Source organism: Lampetra planeri, chromosome 25 (assembly GCF_965212315.1).
Source record: "Lampetra planeri chromosome 25, kcLamPlan1.2.h2, whole genome shotgun sequence".
Taxonomy (NCBI): Eukaryota; Metazoa; Chordata; class Hyperoartia; order Petromyzontiformes; family Petromyzontidae; genus Lampetra; species Lampetra planeri.
Window position 1 is genome coordinate 12523038 of NC_136131.1, and position 24053 is coordinate 12547090.

The following is a 24053-nucleotide window of genomic DNA, read 5'->3' on the forward strand; positions in this document are numbered from 1 at the left end:
ATGGGGCAAGTTTCTTAAATCTCCCTCACCTCTGTCCCCCCTGGAGTATAATGTGCACACGACAAGTAGTGAATCAGAAGGTCGTTTGTGGTGGGGTAAAGTGTGAGGACTCCGACCTCTTCCAAGATATCTGCCCAGTGTGGAAGAGGAGGCCAACTGCCTCCTGGAGGTCCTGTCCAGAGCTCTCGCTACCGCAGATCCTTCCACCAGCAGTGGCTCGAGAAAGCCACTTCACGACTGCACCTTTAACTTTTACCATATGGATGCAACTTTTACAGTTAACCACGGAACACGCATTTGCAACCCATTTATAAAAGCCTCCGTGGTTAAAGATTGCACCATTCACCGTCCCTGCGCTCTCAAACTTGATGATTACCATGTATTGAGGCCAATTTTATGAGAATGGAGCATTCTTCGCCCTTAAAATCTCAAGATTGTTGCATGCAGTTGGCATCTCTTTGGCGCAGCTCTCAGAGGCTTTCACGCCTCCCGAGTCTCGCTGTCTTTAGTGTGAGTGTGCTCGCCGACCCGTGGCAATGCATTAGCGAAATCAGCTCTGTGATGTAACACCTTCTTGAGGAGGGAGTTGCCACTACTAAACATTGCAGATGACAGAAGTCGTTTAACTTAAATAGTTTTCAGTTTTTGCAGCGAGTGTTATAGAGTTATCATATAGACCATTTGTTAATGCGAGAAAACGCATTAACAAAATAATGTCAGTCGCTGGCAATCATTTTTCCGTCAATAAGTGTTTTCAGATGGATGTGCAGTAATAGAATTTATAATTTCCAACGATCTTTGTGAAGTAGAGAAGAGATGACCTGACCGCGTAGGTGTCTGCTGTTGTGCTGTTTGGCTCTCCGATGTCTTTCAAAATCGAAGACATATCAGTGAACTATAACATAAGAAATCCATACTTCTACGATTTAACGCTTCACATACTCGTGGGAATTTTAAGACATTGATAACACGTATTAGCTGACCAAGAAGTATATTCTCGCAAACGACAATTACAGTTCCTTTGACGAACGGTTGGTCAGTTCCGTCAGACATCATTGCAGCTTCATTTACACGAATGCATCAGTGGACTTAACAAATTATCCTCATCAAAATCCATAATTAAAGTATTTTTAATAACCAGAGGGGGCGGGGGTGGTGTACTTGTTAGCACACTGAACTTGCAATCCAGAGTTGGTTGGCTCGATCTCCCGGCACGGCACGTGATTAAAATGGTTCAGCTTTCTCAAACCGACCTCCGCCACTGTCCAATCGGCAGCATCAATGTGTTCTCCAAAGTTATTTGATCGGCAGATCGCCTATCATGGGGTAAAGTGTGGGTACTCCAACCACGTGCTTTGTCCAGCAGAGATCCTGTCCCTAGAGCTCTCACGAGTGGGGTGCGGGGGGGGGGGGTCCTTTCTAAAACCAAACGTCCACGACGCTTCTGCGGATTTCCACGGCAGCCAGGTGAGTGCTCAGCGCGGTGCCCTGGCGGGCTGCGTCCGTGGAGGTCTCTTTGAACCCCGGCGAGTCTGAAGGGGCATTGTTCGCAGGCACACACCTGTCGCAGCGTCTCCGGTTTCAGGCGCGCACGGTGAGTGCGTCAGGGGATCTGGGGTCAGGGCAGATGGGCCCTTATTTAACGAGGCTCTGAGGAAAGTGAGAGCACTCAAACGGGCGTCTGTCTTTGATTTGCTTTGTGTCCTCGCCACGTCATAATCCGAACCTTGTGTGGCTCGCGGCTCCATATGTCTTGATGGTGGTGGTCGTTTAATTATATTTTTTCTTTATAATTTATTGAGAAATTTTCGTCTCTCCTGCAAGGACACGTGAGATCCCTTTGGCCCAGGGACAGTCGTAAACACCGCAGAAGCTCAATAGAATTGTCGTCTGTAAAAACAACGGATTGGATTTCAACAGGCTTCAAACGGCATTCAGTAACGTTACATTTTTTGTTTGTTTCCTAAATGTTACTATTGTACCGCGTAACAAGCTTACGAAATGCAGTCGGTTTTATTTGCATTTCATACATGTGCATGTGGAACATTTCAGTTGGAAAACAAACGCAAATTCGCGAACAAAGCTGCATATGCAGATATCGTCCATCTGATATTATATTTCAGTGTCTTCACGTTCTCATCAAAACGCGTTAACAACGCGACCGCCTTCCCTTAAGTCGCGTATTTATTCTCTCCATTTATAAACTCGCGAAGCAGTTGGCCATCTGAAATGGCGATTTAATCAAGGAAGCAGGTGCTCGTCAACAATGAGGGATATAACGGGACGCAACGTTGGCAGCACTTAGTAAATACTGTACGTGCATGTCAATGGAGTTGCAAGCATTGAGGTTGCTTCATTCATCTCAGTGGAGTGGCTCAGAAATTAAAAGCAATTATTCAATCAATAAATATAACCTGTAGACAATAGAAAACCACTGTGGCTATAATGGCCAATGTCAACCCTATTAATCACCCACTCCAGCCTGTGCCACAGCTCGTTAGATTTAAAATGCAACAAATATATTGGCGAAATGAAATTACAAGTCTGACAGAATTAATATTTGTCAAAACAGGAAATACATTTCGACTCAAAATGCTACAGTATGTTTTGTTTGTAATTATTTGTATTATTAAACGATGAATACAGCGTTTAATAATATACATGGCACACATGACACTATTGTGTGTTGGCGTATGCACAGAGTACACTCCGCCTCGTATTGTCGCTTTGCTCTGCTCAAATGGAGATTAAAGTATTGTTAACGACATCGTCTCGATTTGTTAGATTTATAAATTATTATAAACGCTGTGATAACAATTATATTATTACTTTATTGTTTTTACCCGGGGTGTCCTTGCAAAAGAGGAAAAGTATTATCGCATGCCTCGGAGGGCCTCGTGTTCTATGGTTAAATAAAGAATACCAAGGCTGCTACTTGGTGCAGGTTTAATTTACAGCAATGTAAACATCTTAGGCGAAATTGCCCTCCTTTTATTTGATTTCGGACCATAATTTGTTCTGGACAACAAACTCTATACGATACCAAATCGCTGTTATGCATCGTGTAATGTGCGTATTGTGCCACATTTACACGTTGTAGGTAATTACGGCACACAATCAAAACCACATTTTCTCTTTAAAGCTCTTGTGTATAGACCTGATGGGAATATCCCGTTCCCTGCGTCTCTTTTTACACTGTAAACTAAAAATATCACGACAATATTAATGCAAAGGCTCAGGGTAATTAAAAGTATATTACATACAAAAGCTATACATTTTAAAACCTTTGAAAAGTTAAGAGAGCTGTTATTGTTGGTTGCTATTTGTCACAAGGCTTGGCCATCTCTTAAGAATGCCCTCGAATATAAAAAAAACTTAGCTACATTCTGTCCAACCACATATAGATACAAAATGTGTGTCCATCAGCCTACTGGCTTTATAGGCAACATCAAGCAGCATTCGCTTAAGCAAGGAAACTCTGGACTCGTTTTGACCTGGGTTTCAGCAGCAGAGTCAAGATTGTTAATCAAATGCTGTTGGATTACCAAATGTTATTGGCAAGTGCACTCCGTGTCACAGATGGAACCCAATTCAATGAGTGTGTGTCCTGTTGTCATCGTCTGCTTGTTGAACACATTCGTCAGTAACACTGCCCTAAAGGTAAATAAAATATGTGAATAGATGCCATTGTGGGAAAAGAACCTTCTTCATAGCGGGGGATACAAAAAAATCCCTTCCATTCCCCCCGCCTCTGTAAATGGACCTTGGTCTTTGCCCATACATAACCCAAACCCACCTAAACTCTTCACTAATAACATGAAGGTACCCATTGTCATTGTCTCAGATTTGTGCTGCTAAAGCCGTAAGCCCTAAAGCCCGCGCGGAGAGGCGTTGACCCATTTAACACTGGTTTGGCACACATGGGGTTTAGTGTGGAAAACAACGTGTGGGTCAGGGGAATCCAACGGCATAGAGGGGATCGGCAGCAGGGTACTGTTGCCGTTCGCCTGCCGTTGTTTTTGTCGGCACACGGCTCGCCTGCCGTCGTATCCGCGAGCTCCTCGACGGGGGCCACGCAAAACAGTGCGGACCTCATCGCGACATCGTCCACAGGCTGGTCCGCACTTCACCTTCATGAATTGAAAATTCAAGACAAGCCACGTTCGTGCGACTGTGGCCATGCAGCCCAAACTTTGGATCGTGATGGTAAACCACTGTCGGCTTTCGCGACCAATGTCATCCATAATAGTGGTTTTCTTTGGGTTAGATCGCATAAATATATAAACGTGTCGTTAAAACCCGCCACCACACAGCCAACTAGTAAGGGTTGTCACTAGTACAGCACACCGGTGTGTTGGAGAGCCAAGCCACACATTTACAATCTGAGTACGACGTTTCGCCAGTAATTACAACTAGCTTCATCAGTCGCCTGATCAGTCGATTTGATGAATGTCCACGATGTAGAACTTCGACATCGTTGCGGGACACCATGCGGCAACAACCCGGAGACACAACCTCGAGCTTGAATTCCGTGTTGGCGGTGCCACATTTGGAGTTGCTGGGACACATCAGATTCCATCACAAGTTGAATTCAATTCCAGTCTGATCCGATGCCCAAATTCTTGGGCCAATCAGACAGCAACAACATCTGCTCATGATCAATGGATTGAGATTTGAAGTGGAAATCACAGAGCTACATCTGAGATCTCTTTAAATGGCCTCTGTTCTACACAGTAGAGGGCAGCATGTTCCCGCCGGCCCTGCTGCAGAGTATCGTTAACCCTTTCCCAAGATGCATGGTGGGTGTCCCTTTCACCGCTGAATCTCAGAACGCACAAGCGGCTCAGCGTTGATTTTATTCAGAGAGGCGAAGTAGCGCCGCTGTTTTTAAATACATTGTACTCAGCGCAGAGAATCCTAGCGACACGACCACATTCTATGATAGCTGGCACCAAACTTTGCCACCCGCCCTCCCGCATGGCCTTGTGGGAGCCTCGGCACCGATAAAGTTACTTTATTTTCTTTCCGGCTTCACTTTTACACTGACATCATCGGAATAGAATCGGAAGAAAAACTGATGACGGACACGCACGTCATCGGTTGCATGACAGTCAACCCGATATTTTGTTATGCTTATACCTGGAATTTAGCCAAATTTACTGTATATAGCCAACCCCGCTACTACTAATCATAACACTGTTAGAATAAGCAGAATTAGAAGAAACGGAAGAGCAAGAAAATATTTTGCGTTGCATTCATTTCCCCCTCGGCCTCAACCCTATTTTTATTTGAACAAAAACATTGATTTGTTTTAATTCATCTCAGCCAGAGCCTCATCTCCAATTTAAAACTAAGCTGCTCAGCTTTTATTTACATTTTTTGGCAAGGAAGTCTAAAATAGACCTTTGAAACAATAAAGTGTCCCTTTAATCCCATGATCAATTCATTGATTTGACTCTTCACTAATATTCTGACCTTCTGCCTCCTTATTGGACAGTCGATTCACAGCACAAATATCGATCCCAGCAAAGATTCCCTTGGTTTAAAGGGGCAATGTCACATTTTGATCCATAACTATCCAGTAGGGAAGAAGTGGGGTTTGGAGACGGGGATTAACAGGGCTGGGAGCTGGCTAGGGGAAGGATGGACGTGTGCGTATGTACATGCATGTAGGGCCCTTATTTCAACTCCCGATTGAAGGTGTAATGTATAAAAGTTAGTACGTTTCTTTAATTTAGCAAGGTGATGATAAGAACTTGAGAAAATAGGCGATGGGAGGGAATGCCCCGGCCGGGCAGTGTGAGGAGAGAAGCAGAGAGAGAAGTGTTGTGTGGTCTGCAGTGCTGTGGCTGAACCACAGCGGGTGTACGCAATGTATGTACTGTATGTTGAACTTCTTTCGCACGGCACACAGCAGTCGGTTTGGTAGAATGGGTGCCCAGCGTGGTCACGGAAACAGTAAGCGAAGTAGGAGCGACACGAGGGTGGCACGGAGCGAGTGGCTGCTGCTGCTGTATCATCATCTTCATCGTCTTCATCATCTCAGCAACCCCGCCGACTGCCTTGTGTTGAATGCCACCGGGCGCGGTGAGGGGGGAACGGGCTCTTCCAGATACAACAACAGCAGCTTCCGTCAACAATGTTATTTGTACAGAAGTAACACTTACTCTCGGCCAATATACAGAATTCCACATTCGTATGGCAGGGGCCCAATACATGTCCATCAAGTGACGTGTGCTACCGCTTCTCAATCGACAACGCTTTGAAGAGATGCGCACGAGATTTATATTCGCGACTTGCAAATCAGAAACTGTGATTACTAAAACCCAATATACACTGTCTACTTCAGAGACGCATCCATGTAAAGACTCATGCCAGGCTATAAATAGGCATAAACAAAGAAGCGAAACGTCCCTTAACAGACACCTGTCACATCGTTTTGCCATGGTTTCGCATTGTTATGGTAACCTGAAATCCCCAGTTAAACAAAAACCCACCTCTCTCACCCTTACAGCTTGACCAGGGTTCATTGAAACCGGAGGCAGCAGTTGCTCCGATTGTCGTAATCAGCGCATCAGTGTCAGCCTGTCGACACAAGTCTTCCCTTACAGTGAAGTTCGTGATTGTTTCAAGGTCGTGATTGTTTCAAGGTCGTTATTGTTTCAAGTTCTTTGTTGTTTTAGGTTCGTTGTTGTTTCTAGTTCGTTATTGTCTCAACGGCATGGACATGTTTGTGCTCTTTGACCCATTTGAAAAAGGTGATCAGTGTCCAACAACATTTATTTTTTATTTTTGGTGAACTGCTTTTGAATTTAGAATCGTTTTCTTGTGTTCAGTTTGTTATCCTTCCCCCAAACCACCGATGAGCCCGGTTGGTTACGTACGGTTCGAAATAAGTTCAACATTTATACGAACGAAACAGCTTCAGGATTTGTGTTCCACACTTTGCTTGAAAATATATCCCTTACTTGGTCCTCATTAAAACGATATTCTCACAATACGAAGACAGCAGTGTTAACTTCTGATCCATCATCATGAACATCATCTTCATCAGCTATCGTCTATCACTGCTGGATCAAGGCCTCCCCATAATCTTAAGCATGAGCCGTGATCTACCCACTGCTGATCCATACATATCTGGAATCATCTCTTGTGGTCTCGTGATACATCGGCGTTATTTGGCTCACCGTAACAGAATTGGCGTTTCACGCACCCTTTGTTGTGTGTTTGTGCTCGTTATTAACAGATCCGGTGCCTACAATATTTCGAGGCTGAAAGGGGATATGCTTGAGCTGAAAACGCACTAAATTAAAACACAGCAGTGATGTGTATACTAGTATAAACGCTATACATGGCTTGTATACGATAATTAAATTGCCGCAGCTTTGCCCAAAAAGAATATATCGCTTTTACTATTTCCACTCATGATCGTGTAATATCAAAGTGCTGCAACACTAATTTTGATATAAAAGCACATTTCAGCTCTTAACAATGTGCATACATATATATAAAACAGCGTGAAATGTAAATAATTTTACATGCAAATAAAGTATTCCTATGCACATGCTGTAATTGGATAGACAATTCAGCATGCCGTAGTATAGAGGCATGCTGGAGAGACATTAAGTATTATCCGACAGTACGCACTGAAAGTGCAATTTCCTTGATGTTTAAACTCCACGTATTGTGTTCAAACATGGTCATAGATGGCTGAAGACCTGCTGTAATATTCCAACAACCACACTGACTGCTTTGCAAACACATCTTATCTATTCTGCTGTCTATATCACTAGTGTGTTTGTTACCCGTCCCGTGTATTATATGTTGAGTCGAAAATTATACGTAACCCTACTTTACCAGCGGATACATACTCTATTGGGATTACCATCGACTTTATCACAACACATCTGCATATCAATAAGCATTACGTCTACGTGACAATTATTCTATCGTGACAAATTAGTCAAGCTGAATCCGTTTTAACTCCTTATTGTGATGGTTTTTGCCAACAAGCATAAACGCATAAAAGAACTGGACTGATATCTACATTCTTCCTCAGTTACCATTTCCATTCACCTGCCAATGACTGCGCATTGCAAAGGACACGTGGCACGGTGGTTAGAACACTGCACTGGGAAGTTCAGTATGTATGTTGAACTTCTTTCGCACCATACGTAGACAAGCTTGCGAATCGGAGATGCGAGTGAAGGACAATAAACTAAACACAAAAATCTGTTCTAAAGAATTGAGTTTTCAATCTAGATTTAAAACTGCATAGCTCCAATGGCTTAATCTAGATTTGAAGTTTTCGTGACTGCAGGGATCCATGCTCTTTGGTTCTTTCGGTAAAGTCACGTAGATATAAAACTAAATAAATAAAATCACAATGGCTTCTTATAACGGAAGGAAGAGCGTTCCAGACGTCCGCAGAGGCGCATCTGAAACCGCGTGACGCGGTGACCGCCTTTGTTCGATGGCTGCAGCCACAAGCCGCCGCCGCTGCGAGGATGAGCGCAGTTCGCGTGATGATGGTTTATGCTCCTTGACGAGATCAGCGAGGTGTCGTGGTTCATGTTCGCCATGGCTAACATCATTGGCGAGTGATATCTGATGTGATCCTAGTTTACCAACCTGCACTAACCAACGTGGTGAGGTAGAGTCAAACAAATCAAAGTTACTGACATGGGGTGGGGGAGACCTTCATTCAGCCGCAGATTTGACAAAGGGTCGCTATTTCTATGATTAACAATTGTAACTCATCTCTTACCTTTTGCCATGACAGAGGCACACAATGGTATACACTTTTACCAATTATATTACATTGCTATGATGGTTCTTTCTCAGCAGGGAGCATTTTATGATATTACCCCTTCAGAATAAGTAATTTATTCTCTGTAAGTAAATTATGTTTCTGGCTTACCGTTCAACTGCGCGATGGTAGTGAGCGTTCCATAACTAGTAGTGTCTTGGGATGGGACTGTACTTCGATAAAATTTAAATTCAATTTGTAATTATAGTTTAAGATGAAACATGGGTCTTATTATACCTTTCAGTGAGCTTATCTGAGCCATTCACTTTTCCACGTTGATTTCACACGAACGGTGAAGCAGACGAAACAATCTTGTTCAACCAAACCCGTTTTATAAACATGACCGTGTCATCACTCATACTCCTAATTAGCGATTAAAATGTTTTCCTTGAAGTCACTATATTGAATGCGTTTTTTGGTAATTAACATCACATCTTCTTTACCCAAATGTTTAAAATCGTTGCGTGTTTTTGTAACGCTATCGTGGGGAATGTCTCTCTGCTGACGCGCGTGATCGCTCGCGACTCGTCAATGCTGACGTGCATGAATGACCGCGATCGCTTCCGCGCTTGCTCCGAAATCGCTGCCGTTTAACCCTTGACCTTGAGCTCACGGCCAGGAAGGTCTCACGCCGGGTCACCTCAAGAAGGCCAAGCTCATGTTCTACTACTCGCGCTACCCCAGCTCCACCATGCTCAAGATCTACTTCCCCGACGTCAAGGTACCGCTTGATGGGTGGTCGCCCTCACGCCGCCCTTTGCAGAGGTTCACTGCTCGGAATCCAGCAGGCGCCCAGATTACGAGGGTGGACATTGAAGTGTGAATGTGTGCAAATGTACTTGATCTATTGTACGTCTTTATTTTGAAGTAATTTGCTTACTTTTCCTTTCTATGTATGTTGAATTTGTATCACACCATATGTAGCCAACCGTGATAATCAGAGGTGTGGGCTAATCCGGTACTTTGCACTCCTACTGCGTGTTTGTACTGTTTGTTGTTGCAACTTTCAGACCCGCCCGTACTGGACGTAGGTGAAAAAGAGCTTTATAGGTCATCGGATTTCTCCTGCAGTTTCAATAACGATTCTGATCACGATTCTGTCAATGTAAATTGGTGTCTGAATGTGACCTGCACCTCCCTAGGTAAAGAGTGTTTAGTTTAGTGTCAAAGTAAGCGTTGTGGAGGCAAAGGCATGTGGTTGAGAATCCCGTTGTAGACCAGCATGCTTACTTGCTGACGGCCCTTGCCCAGGCAATGGATACAGTCCTAAGATGTGATCTATATGGGTGTATTCATGGAATAGAATACAGTTTGTTGCTGGAATGTATTCTCAAATGAGGAATGTAAACTAAATAAGATGGTATATATTGCCACACAACAAGGGGTTCGGGCTCTGCAGTGCTGCTTACGACAAGAGTGGAAATCTTGACTTAAAGCTTTCGTGACTGCAGGAGTTCACAAGAGTGTAGCTTTGAAACTAACTGTTTAAAAAATATTCACGCGCAATTTATTTCTGAAATATATATATATATTTTACATATACAAGACTTTTGATACAGGACTGTGTACTTTTGTTTAAAATTTGATGTTTTACAATACACAAACCATTAAAAAAAGTGTACAGAAGAAACTGCCAGTAAGTTATTAATATATCTCTATGTTAATGGAAGACAATTTAAAACTATGACATCAAAGAAAACAGACAATTAAAAAGCGACCATCATACACTGACCAAATGTAAAAAAAAATAACGAAGTTTTCAAATGGGTTTTCACATTTTATAGTTTCATCAAAGCCAGCAATGCAGTCATTTTAAACCCTGCAATTTCTGGATTTCCCTCATGAACTCCCTTCCCTTAAAGTTACAATCCTCTGCTAATTATATCAAGCAGTGCTAACATATTAAGATATATGTATCCATGACATTAGCCACTTTAATTTCGCTCAGTGAACTTTACCTGGTCAGTAAAATAATTTAGTGTTGTTTATATTTACACATTTTCTGCGTGTTAAAATAATCCAAAAGCATAATAAGGAAGGCAACGTGTTCGAGAGAACATTAACTGAGGAGATGGAGTCATGAAATCAGTTAATGCGCGAGCCGGACGATAACATCGCCGATCCTGAAAGATGGCTTGGGGAGGCCTACATTCAGCAGTGGATTGAGCATGGTTGATAATGTTTATGATTTTAGCCATGGCATATAATTGGAAACATATTTCAAAATGATATACCTACTAATGCTAAATATGTAATCCTTAAAATGGTTAAACAGCATACATGTTTGACGAACATAATTATTTTTAAAATGTAAAAAAAAAACCTTCAGTCAGGATCCATCACAAGGGTTTGTTTACAAGCACGCATTTGATTTTATCGTGTTTGTATTTTCAATTTACATTAGATTTTTCATTTTAATGAGCATGTGGGAACAAACTCGTGCGTTTCCTTAATGACCCCTTCATCTACAATCCCCATCCGCGGCAATATCCTGCCTACCCCCAACAGCACCAGCATTGCCACACATACTCCTTTATTTTTCATGTATGACCAAAAGCTATTAACCATTTCAACATTCATATTAAAGCCAACAAACATATTGGCCACATCACCAGGATAACAAAAACACAATTTCATTTTTATGTCATTATTTGGCAAGTAAATATCTAATGCTCTAATTTCAATAGTTCTTTGTTGTGCCTATTACTTTGCCTAGTAGGCCGCAGGCTTCAAGCCAATGAGTGGTAGGTAGATCATAATTACAGCAGTTTCTTTGCACACTCATAGTGTTGCCTGTTGTAGAGTTAAATGATGCCAATATGCAAATACTGACATTTCAAAAGACGAAGTAAACATGTGAACTCCTAATGTATTCTTAAGTGATTTGATTACAACTGTCTCTATCTCTGCAGCAATTAAGGGGCCCCTTTTTGTTTTGGAGCGGTAGCCCTTTGAAGAGCGTGACAATTACCGCGCACGTTAACACATCGACGGTTAAGCCGGCAAAGAACGCTCCACGCACCAAAGACCAGAGTGCCCCAAAAGCTGCAACCATACCCCCAGATACAAGTGGGTAGTCATTCACCAGGTCCCATACCTGCCGCAATGGGCAAAGTTGGCCTGTGCGCACTTACAGCTCTCCAATGCGGTTTTGGCATTGTACCGCGTGGCGCCCGGCGTGATGTCGGATGTTTCGCTCTGCATTCTGGGAGCTTCCGAAACTGAATTGAAGCTGCCAGCGCGTGGAGCGAAACGTCGGACGTTGTGCCGAACGACACCGCAGTTCAACCCGAAAACTTGTCAGAAAGCTATACAGTGCAGCACGACCGCAAAACCTACGTAGCAAATGCTGGGGAAGTTAACGTGCACGAAAAACAAAGTTATACAACTTTCTGCTGAATGTTTTAAAATACCCAGTTGTAATAGTATCATAGAGGGCCTTACATCGAAACAAGTTGCCTTGAATGTTTAAAGCCCCATTGACATAATAATTGTTGCATTGTAAGGGAAGTCATAAGAGAAGTAATAAGGGCACGGAAAACAGAGATCAGTAAAAAACCCCAAACAATTATGCCAAACAAAATAAGAAAGCATAAAAATGAATAACCTTGGTAGGCGCACGGCGTGTGACTTCATGTTGCATTTTGGTATCTCCTGCACTCTGTAGCTGTTCTATTTTGTAGGTGGATTTTATTTCTACATTTCTTACATTTAATAAAAATTATAAAATTTACACTCAAGCACCATTCACAAATTAAAGTCTCAAGGCACCACGAAATGAAGAGACGATAGATAAGAAAGAACCACATGGCAGAAAAAGAGCCAAAAAGGAACTCAAGTCATGAGGAAAAAGTTTTTTCTTCAGACGTGAATTCATGATTCAGAACACTAGGCAAAAGCCGTATCTCCACAGGTTGGGGGGGGGGGGGGCGTTCCACAACTGGGGGGGGGGGGGCACAACAGTAAACGCCCAACACCCCAAGAACGTAACCGAGGTGGAGGTATACAGAACGTAATAGGGCACAATTGGCATGCAGGAAGTCGTGGGTTCTTTCTCGACCCTGATGCCTGTTGTATATTTAGAGTTTGCGTGTCTCTCTCCCCGTGGTCGCGTAGATCTTTCTCCGAGTCCCCCGGTTTTTCCCTCCACATTTAGAATCAACATCACTCGTTTAGAGTATTTGGCCGCTATCAATCTCCACGTGATGATAAGCCACTTCGTTGACCTATCATTTATGATAGCAAGGTCGTTTCTGAAAAGGAGCTATATAGATCCTTGGGCTTTACCTGGAAAAATAAAAAAGAGTTTAGTTTTATAATTTTGTTTTACTTAGGACTCAGTTTGTAAATTTTAGATTACTTTAAATATCCAATGAACCAAACGTTCTTTCAGAGATTTCTTGTCTAGTTGCAATGGTAAGTGAAATTAATTAGTCTTTTCCAGAATCTGATTTATAAAAATGTATGCGGTCGATGTTTCAGAAACCCTTCCTATATTCTGCTTGCTCACACAATTGGAGAAGCAAATGCATAAATATGAATGGCCAAAACTTCAAGCATCGCAGATTTGCAGATGACAGTCACCATGTGTCATGAGAATGGTCTCCAGGATATGTGAAAATAACTCGGGTTCAAGATATAAATGAGTAAAACTAAAGGCTTGTACAGCAAGGTCCCTTAACAACAAGATACAATTGTTGGAAGGTTGTTGGAAGGTCCAAGTGGAAAATACAACAGGATGTGAAGCTCAAAGGTAGATACGATAGTTTTACATGTAGGCTTTCGCGACCAATATCATCCATAATAGAGGTTTTTTGGGTTAGATCGCGTAAATATATAAAAGTGTCGTTAAAACCCGCCACCACCCGACACAGCCAACTAGTAAGGGTTGACATGTAAACAGAACATGCCAATTCGTCACGAGTACAGCCCACAGGTGTGTTGGAGAGCCAAGCCACAACGAGTACGACGTTTCGCCAGTAATTACAACTCGCTTCATCAGGCGACAGCCAGATTTGTGGAGAAGTCTAACTAGGACTCTACTCACCAATCTTACATTAACATGCACATTTTTACCTGGCAGCCCTTTCATTGGTAGAAACCCCACCACCGTCACGGTCGCTGCCCACCACTGACATTAACATCGACTGCCCCGCCCATGCTGCTGACACTTGGGCTACGTCCATTTCAAACCTTTATAGACAGTTTGCCTTTAGTAGTTAACCCCCTTTTCCTGATGACGACCGCTTGTGTTGCGATCGAAACATCGTAGTTTTTTGGTATTTTCCTTGAACCTATGTACGTGACTTAACCAAAAGACCCAAAGAATATGAATTCCTGCAGTCGCGAAACCTTTAAGTCAAGAGAGAAGTCTAACTGTTTCGTTTCTTATAAAGAGGCGTAGATGTGGTGACCATTCTTCTGCGCTTTTGGCGGGGGGGGGGCTGGATTACTGAGTCAATGTACATTATGCATGTGCATTATGCGAGCCCTTTGATCTTGTCTTTCTTGTCTATTGTTTGTATTAAAATAGCCGTACCAACGGTAATCCCTATTGAAGTACGCTGCCCTTTGTAGGCATGCATTCGAATCATGTATTATTTGATGATTCGCTTTCACGCAGCACTGAGGTGGTAGCTATCCGAACGGTTAAAATTATTTTTCTTTCAATTTCTATAGATTCTCTAATTAGTCTTGGCCAGTAGTAGCTAGTTTTGCACAGAACTTCAACATGATCAAAATCACTTGAGTGTCCTTGTTGGCATGCGTGTTCTGCTACTGCTTTTGTACCAGAAATTAATATCTGGTACAAAACATGTACTACCGAAGCTATCAACAGAAGGTGTGTACAGAATTAACTGCACGTGTGGTAAATGTTATGTTGGGCAAACAGGACGAATGATCAGCACGAGACTAAAAGAACATCAGAGAAATATTAAATTATCCCAAATACAACTCAGGAGTAGCAGAACACGTGTGCGTTGACTCACTTCCTATAAATTACCCCAGAGAGCTGAGAGACGGCTCCTCAGCACGAGACAAACGAGGAATAAAAACCATGCATGTACCCAGATTCCGGACTGCTTTCATAAGTTATCTTGTCCTCGGAAGTAAGATTTTGTTGTTGTATGAATCCGTATTGCCTTGCTATGACGTACGGATCACGTGGGCATTCGCAAGAAAAATGGAAATTGTGCAAAAACTGAAAAGCACTCAGAGAAGCTTGGAGCGGTTTACGTTAGGAATTGGATGCATGGAAATGAGAGAGTATATGCAACCTGGAGACTTCGCAGTCTCACTGCCGAGAAGAGTAAAGAGAGCTGGGGCAGGGCACGTCGCCTGGCCGGACGATGGCCAATTGCCAAGAATCATGGCGGAGTTGCCACCAAGAGAGCGAACCCCCCGTGATGGGAGCTTCCCCGGAGGAGATGGAGCAACGCTCTCCGTTCGTGTGCGGGCGCTGGGTGGATTGTTACACCGATTCATGGCGAGATGCTAACTCACCAGGCTCCTGTGCGTATACAATTATCTGTACGTGAACTCACGTCGCCATTTCTTGCTCCACCTATGCTTCGTTGATGCTGTCTAGTTTGTAGCATCCTTCATAACTAATGCTGTGCCATTCAGTGTCCTCTCTAATGAACTTATTTGGAAAACATTTCCTACACAATGCCACGAACTCTGTGGGAATCACGCTTACAGCAGCAATGTGGTTGTTGTTCACTTGTCAATTATCTTTAATTGCAACAGGAACAAACTTCTGTGATTAGACAGTAAAAGGCTTCCTATTCACAGGCCTGCCTTAACACACTGACTCATGTTACCATTATCGTCGTGATGTCTGACACATTCTAAGTTACTTGTCGGTTTGTAGCATTGTATTTCCAGAGTAATCAGACTCCCGTTGTCAGTATTTTTTTCCCCAGAACTAAACACTGGACATTCTTAAGTTCTGTATTATATGACTAATGTACTTTTTTCAAACCTCTCAAATATATGGAAAAATTGCACTATGAGCATGTCGTACTTTCGCACGACTGATGTTTTGATAGGCCTGAACTCTGAAACATTTGCAAAGAGTTAATATTCATATTTGCGGAGCAGTGGCGCAGTGATTAGCAAACTAGGCTCTGAACAAGACAACCTGAGTTCAATCACCAACCACGCCCTCATGGGCGAATGTCTTTGTTGTGATCACGTTGTTGTTGTCGTTTGTGCTTTTTGTTTTGGTGCCATTTCTTCATTTGTTTATTATTTGTTTTGCTTGGGAGTAGCAGAGTTTTCATTTGCTTGGAAGTGGCTGTGTATGGGGTTTAGTTATATATATATTTAATGTACAGCGTTATGGGATGCTATTAGCATGAATGATGCTATATATAATTTACGTATTATTATTATTATGGCAAAGATCAGTGGCGAGTGATATTAGAGCTAGTCCTGGGCCTCCACCCTCACCAACTCTCACTGACCAGCACGGTGAAGTATGGTCAAACAACCCCCGTGACAGAAAGGCTCGGTGAAGCCTTCACCGAGCAAGGTATTGATAAAGGCCTGTACAGTTCAGTGTTATCATTATTATGAATATTGTTGAATATCTGTTATATTTATGCCATATATGGCCCTCTGTTGAATTTCCGGACTGCGAGGGATGCAGACGGCTTCGGGAAGCCTTCATCTAGCAGTGGATAGATAATGGCTGATGATGATTAGACACTGTAGCAACGCTGGTTTTCGAGAACATGAAACATCAAGTTATGGAGGATGAGTGGAGGGGCGGGGACTGATTAACTGATGCATGCGGGCTGATTCACTGATGTGAAGTTAACTTATATTGCAGTGTAATGTATATATTTTGTTTAGCTGGAACAAATTCCCTGCAATTACAGAACCCTTGACTGGTTCACTTTGAAGGCTCACAACAAACCTCGAGACGAGCGGGAAAGGCAGCCACACTGTGAGCCGGCACCAAATCCCCCCCCCCCCCCAATCTCTGCAGTGAAGACCATGGGCAATGAGCGTTTACATCACTGGCCATGGTCTGTCCACTGCTGGATGAAGGCTCCCTCAAGCCCATCGTCGCCGTGTCTCGTGGCCTCTTGAAGCAACCATCCATGGAGCGCACGGAGCCAAATGCTTCCTCCGTCTCGGGCGAGTTCACCCCTTTGGCTGCGACTCCGTTGTTAGTCTCGACCGCCACCGGCCGTCATCGCTTCGAGGGACACGTCCTGCCCAAGGCGATGTCCTCAACTTGTGCACCTTTTCTAATCCGTCTGCTCCTCTTTTCCTCAACTGCCCGCACGCGCTGACTTGCAAGTGAGCCAATAACATTGAACATTCGTTGATCTCCCATGAAACCGAAGCCACGGTCCACGACTGCATTAGGGAGCCACTGGAGGAGCTATGCACTACAGTATATTGAAAACATATTTCTTTTGAACAGATTTTTGTGTTTCGTTTTATGTCATTTCCCGCACCTCCGACTAGTGTGGTTGGCTACGTACGGTGTTAAAGAAGTTCAACACACGTACGGATCTAAAGAAGTTCAACACACGTACGGAGCTAAAGAAGTTCAACACACGTACGGTGTTAAAGAAGTTCAACACACGTACCTGCGTAAATACAAAATAACATTCCGGCGGCATTCGGTCGATTGGCGTTGGTCTCCATCAAAATCCTCCCGCTGAATGTCACGCACACATTTTCATTCCCCTGCCCACAAAGGTCCCCGCGAGCATGGCATGATAGTGCCGAGAGCCCCACAATGGAAAACAAACACTTTACAAAGACTGATGTGACCACAAACGGGTTAAAACTTTCAATCAAGCAGCTGTCTGATGGCCACGGGTACTTAATTAGTGTGTCACTGAATGCCTCTCTTTATCCACATCATTACGGCACATTTCAGGCCACACACAAAAAGACCTCCAACTTGCAGCCACGTAATTACGCTCCATTAAGTGATGATGTTAAGGAGAGGTTACTTAGCATGAGGAACGCAAACAGCCTAAATGCATGCTGCTACCCAAGTGAACTTCAGTTGTGAATGTGATCAGCTGGTATTGTCTGCGAAATTGCACGGGGACAGTTCTGAATGGCTTCCAGCTCCTTGTATCGTAACAGGCGATGTCTCTGCTTCTGAAAAATATGAAGTGTCTGTATAAATGTGATGTGGCAGAACGATTTTCCTTTTTAAAATTATTTGTTATTATCTTTCTTTGATGGGGGGTGGCTTTTGGTTGATTATGCTGTGACAAATGCCAAAAGCATTTTTTTTATTGCACCGCACCGCATAGATTTGCTTCAGTATGCTGCTGCTCGTTGTTGTTTTAAAAAAATGAAATATCAGATAGTTCTCGTAATGATACATCTTGCACATTCAAGTTGCACAAAATATCACTGTCCTGGTCACAAAAGCAAAGTTTGTGGGGAGTAATAGCCATTTTCAGTACTTTGAGGCATGAGCAATTAGAAAATAAAATTTACTCCCCATGAACAAAAAAAAAATTTGTTGCACAGTGTTATTAGTGGAGTGGATTATTAACTTGGCTTTTGTGTCCTGGTCACAAAAGCAAAGTTTGTTGGGGAATAGCAGCAATTTTCTGTACTTTTGAGGCATACGCAATTAGGAAATAACACTTACTACCCAGGAACAAAAAATATTTTTTTGTTACACAGTGAATTATTATCACGTTTAAAAGATAAGACTGTGGAGAAGCCGCCCGTCAATTGAATATTTAATAACGAGTGTATCCTTAATGAATGCTTCTGTAAGACTAGTTGAAGGGTCCTTTACAGGTCAATTGGCCATCCGAAGAGAATGTTTTTGTATTTATGTTATGTCTATTAAGTGTCTTGAGGATGATAGCAAAATTATTATTTGTTTAAATGTCTTTTTACGCAAAAATAAATTCCTAGTCCTAATTCTTAAAGTTATTTGGGAAACAGTGTCATGATTTCACCTTTGTATTAAATAAAACTGTTGAATGAATGCAGAAATGTAGAATTGTAACGTGCCCTAGACAAATTTAAACTATATAACATGCAGAAATCTGAGCTGAAAGCTCGAATTTGCAATAAGATTATATATTTCACAGTGACACAGAAATGCATTTAACATACCCATCAGATATATGGCAGGAATAAAGTGAGCCATTAAGGAAATTACTATTGCAAAGTGTTATTTCTAAATGTTCAACTAAATCACGCACGTAATTTTATAATGCTAACGTCATATGTTAAAACGACATAATTAATTGATACTGTTTTTTACAAGTTAATTTATTTCAATTTCAACTTGTGCATTACAATCTTGGCAAATACAATATATTGCAGTCTGGAGCAACCAGTCGTGTACAGGATTTGTTTTTAAACATACATTGCGTTTAATATGACGCAGGGTTAAAGTCAGGGCGCAGCCTCGCACTTGCTCTCTCGTGCCAATGCTGAGGAAGAGGCCTCCACTGGAGGGGCCCTCAAGAGCCTCTCCAGGTGGTGTCCCCACTCTGCCACACTGGCCAGACATCTTTGAAGAGGTTGGAGTACCCACACTTTACCCCACCACACGCGACCTAATGCTGCTGGGTGGACAGGGGGGGGGGGCGGAATTTAAGAAACTTGCACCGCCGTTTCAGCTGCCGCGCCAGGAGATAGAAGCGACGACCTTGGCTCGGCATTGCGGTCTGCCCACCGTGGCACCGGCAGCGTTGGTGTGGTAGAACAAGCGCGCTCGTTCTAAACACACAGCTACCCGCGCTTGCGCTGTTCTTGTCTCCCCGACGTCTCACGTCAGTTCAACCGCTGCATCACGTCCCAGCTCATCAAGTGGTTCAGCAACTTCCGCGAGTTCTACTACATCCAGATGGAGAAGTTCGCACGGACAGCGCTGGCGGACGGGGTGACCAGCGCCGAGGAGCTCACGGTCACACGCGACTCGGAGCTCTTCCGCGCCCTCAACGTGCACTACAACAAGGCCAACGACTTCCAGGTCAGATCCTGATTTGTTATAAGATAACTACATATATGTACGCTACAGTGTACACACGAGCAAAGCTCTTCCGTCGCAACATACGCGTAAACATTTTGTTTCAGTCCACTGGCCTCTCAGCTTCCCAACATTACCCAGCAGCATTCGTTTAAGCAAACAAACTTGACCGGTTTAGACCTTCTGGGTCTCATCAGTAGAGTAAAACAGTTATGTGTGAGTTCAGTTATTGATTAAATATTGTCTGTGTGATTGACAGACAAAAAGTGTTATCAGTTGCAAAGTTGCAATTTTCAGTACGTATTCTTTCTTTCTTCTGGAAGCAAAGCAAACCAATCAGAACAAACTATTTACAAACCTACGGGGGGAGACTGGAGTCGCGACCATCACCATGTCGTGCATCTAAAACCATGACATCATATCACGCCAACCCTACTCTTATATAGAGCAGTATAAACATTGCTATGGCGACAATGTTTTGACGAAGCTGCAAGCTGCCTCGTTCATTTTTACTTTATTGCACCGTCTGCTACTTTTGCTGGCCATGCCATCTTCAGTCCTTGGACGGCAAACATCTGATGGAGCGATTCCCTTTAATGATAAAACGCGCAAGAAGAACCTTGTGCGGCGCTCGGCTGAAAAAGCTGCCGTTGCCCGCTGCGTCACCTCGTGGCTCCCGATGCAGGCGGCAGCCTCTTCAACGAAGACAGAAACAACAGCCCGCTTTTAACACGACTGCAACTGCAAGCAATGCTCCGCGCACTCACATTAGCGCTGTTTACAACTTCAGTGGCAATGAGGCTAAGAGCTGTAAGTAAGATGGCACTGCATTGACATAACAATTTGATTTTAAAAATGAAAGACACTTCTGGCTGAAAACAATTGAAGCAATCTCCATGGAAAGGAAAATCACTACACATTTAATTACAGTAACCATACAAATAATGTGAGCATTAATAATATAATTGAACTGAACTGGTAATCAATGCAAGTCTCAAATGTTCTCTCTCTCTCTCTCATGATAACCCTGACCCTAACTTATAATCAGTGATTTTCCTAATGGACATTTTTTTTATATAGTTGTAGAGATGTCGCTGCTGTTGCTGTGTGATATACTTGATGCATATCTCTTGGAGTATAAGCGTACTCTTAGTAGGTGTGCAATGCAAACCGATTTGAAACGGGCCCGTATTGTGTGCTGCAGAGATACATTTCCATGAAATACTCTCATTACCGCGCTACATTTCAAGCGCTCATTTCAACGTTCCGTGTCATGTTTAAACGTCTCTCCAAACAATTGTTGAAACTCAGGATGTAAATTTATTTCAATGCGGTAGCTCCAAAGGTAGCGTTTGTACTTGCCCTTCTTTAAAGCGCCGATCAACCTGTTCCTGTTCCTGCGATCGTGAACCCGCGGGTTATGGTCTCTGCGAGCGACGAGGCGAGCCAATGCAGAACTCCACATTCCGAAGAGGTTCTCGAAATCTTTCAGTGCGGGCAAACAATTGGGACAATGTATATATATATAATGCTGCAGTGAAAGGGTTAAACATTTACATCCACCAACTACAAAGCTTTACCAGCGTTCCATATTCCCACAAGATGCTTTCGCAAGCTTTGTGCTCTTGCCAGCGTTTGCGCAGCCAGACGCAGTGCTCCATTTACGCAAATTAATTAAGCAATTTATTTATTTGTTAATTAATTATTATCTATAGTCATATCGACAGTTCATAAAACGCACACTGCTAAACTGTTACCACGTCCTGTCCTTAAAGATGGCTAAATAAATAATGGTACTTTTTATTTTTTCAAAGATGCAAATCGTTACTTTGTGTGTGTGTATAATTTTAAATGCGCTGTAATTTCATTGCAACCATGTTGACTAAAATTAAAAGCGTTTAGTGGATAGGTGCCACACTTTAGAAACTACAAAGTAGAGCCATGGGCGTTTTCTATTAAATGTGCAATTGGAATACAATGTTTACCAGGCATCCTGGGTTTCTTTTACCTTTCGTGCAAGACAGAGTACAAATATGTGTTTTACTGGCAAGGTCATTGGCTACAGGCTCATGGATACAGAATATCTTATTACAATTATTCACCGACAGTTAACAGTATCATCATTTATCTCAGGTGACCACGTAGTCCAAAGTGTCTTAATGTCACAGGTGACTTAAATTGTGAGTTTTTTTTAAGTCAGTGATCACCATATCACCGTGATCACTGAGGACATATTAATGTTGGAAGAGACCATACAGGGAGGTCACGTGGCCAGCACCACACGTGACCACATTTGTCTCCCTAGTCCTGATGGCATACCGTATCAGATACTATTTTTTGGCTGATCAAACCTAGCGGGGACCAAGGCCAAATTCATTTCTACATTTCCTGCCACTGATACTGTGCATGGCTAGGAATTACATCTTATTCCCCTGGGCTCATACCACAGCGAAAGCAAATACCACAACCACCTCTCCCAACACCGAATTTAAACACACACACGACACAAATACAAAGATACCCCTATACCCTGAACAAACTGTTGGGGTAAGTGCTGTTAGCGAGCACCTATGAAGGCTGGCACGGCACACGAGGGGGTGGGAGGCCAGCACAAAGCCTGGCCGCCTTTGTCTCCCCAGTGGCGATGTTTAGACATCACACCAGGTACTCATTTGAGGCTGAGTTTACCTAAGGGAGGCCCAGAACCGGTTCACACAATCGTTACTGTTGTTGGCCGTGACGGGGAATCAAACTGTGGTGACGGGGTTCGTAGTGCAGCGCACTAACCACTGGGCCAATGCACAACACACACACGCACACACGCACACACATGCACACACGCACACACACACACGCACACACGCACACACGCACACGCACACACGCACACACGCACACACATGCACACACGCACACACACACACGCACGCACACACACACACGCACACACACACACACGCACACACGCACACGCACACACGCACACGCACACACGCACACGCACACACGCACACGCGCACACGCACACACGCACACGCACACGCACACACGCACACACGCACACACACACGCGCACACGCGCACACGCACACGCACACACGCACACGCGCACACACACACACGCACACGCGCACACGCACACACGCACACACGCACACGCACACACGCACACGCGCACACGCACACACGCACACGCACACACGCACACGCGCACACGCACACACACGCACACACGCACACGCGCACACGCACACGCACACACACACGCACACACGCACACGCACACACACACGCACACACGCACACGCACACACGCACACGCACACACGCACACACACGCACACATGCACACACGCACACGCACACAATCTGTCATTGTGGGTTATCTCTGAAGTTAGATTGACAACTAAAGAGCACTTTAGAAGGTACATTTTATTATACAAAAATCTTTGAAAAATTGGTTGAATGTCGCTTTCATCCTCTTTATCAAAGGCTTGTTTAATATTCGGCAGGTGGGTGCAGGACATGTTATCGGCGACGTTGGCTTGTTCATAAGCCTGTCCAGGTGTTCGGTTATCAGGAGCTATTGACACATTTTGTTCTATCACAGAGCTCACTTTACACGCCTCTCTCAGATAATCTGGCATCTTTTATCTTCACGTTCTGTTGTTGTTGTTATTGTTATTATCAAGTGCCTGCCTTCCGCAGCCCCATTAACGGTTAACTGGTCTCTTCGTTTGCAATTGTAAATAAAACAACCTCGTGTCGATATTTTCGTTGTCAATCCATGCCGTGTAATCTTATTGCAAATGAGGCCCCGTAAGTATTTGTTACTTAAACCCCTTGGTGAATTCCAAGGCCTGTGAATATGTTTTTGTATGTTCCATCCATGGATCCTCATTGAAATTCACCGATAGAGAAAAGCTACTATTTTAACATTTTGCAATGTCATCAAAATCATTATTATCACAAGCCACGATCTATTAACGATTGGACGAAGGCTTTCCGAAGCCACCGCCATCTCACGACACAACCATCCAATGAGCTCCTGCGAATGAGCCAATGCCATCACTTCGTCTCAGTGTTGGATGACATTTCTGGGCGTGTTCCATCCTTTGGATGCCTGCCACTCCTTCATTAGTCTTGACCACATTTTGCAATGAATCATTAATCAATACATGTAGTGAAAGTTCCAATTCGATGTCAGTTTAACCGGGGGAAATCCAGATTTTTATTCTGCCTGTTTGTTGACTATTTGGTTGA

The 24053-nt window shown here is 43.4% G+C and overlaps 1 protein-coding gene across 1 annotated transcript in view; it reads left to right on the forward strand.

Annotated features, from left to right (window-relative positions):
* LOC144727518 (prospero homeobox protein 1-like) overlaps window positions 1–24053 on the forward strand; it is a 53465-nt gene that overhangs the window by 18442 nt on the left and 10970 nt on the right. The window contains exons 3-4 of the mRNA XM_078606394.1: window positions 9429–9530; window positions 19599–19793. Of these exons, the coding sequence (XP_078462520.1) occupies window positions 9429–9530; window positions 19599–19793 (297 nt within the window). The remainder of the gene's footprint in view (window positions 1–9428; window positions 9531–19598; window positions 19794–24053) is intronic.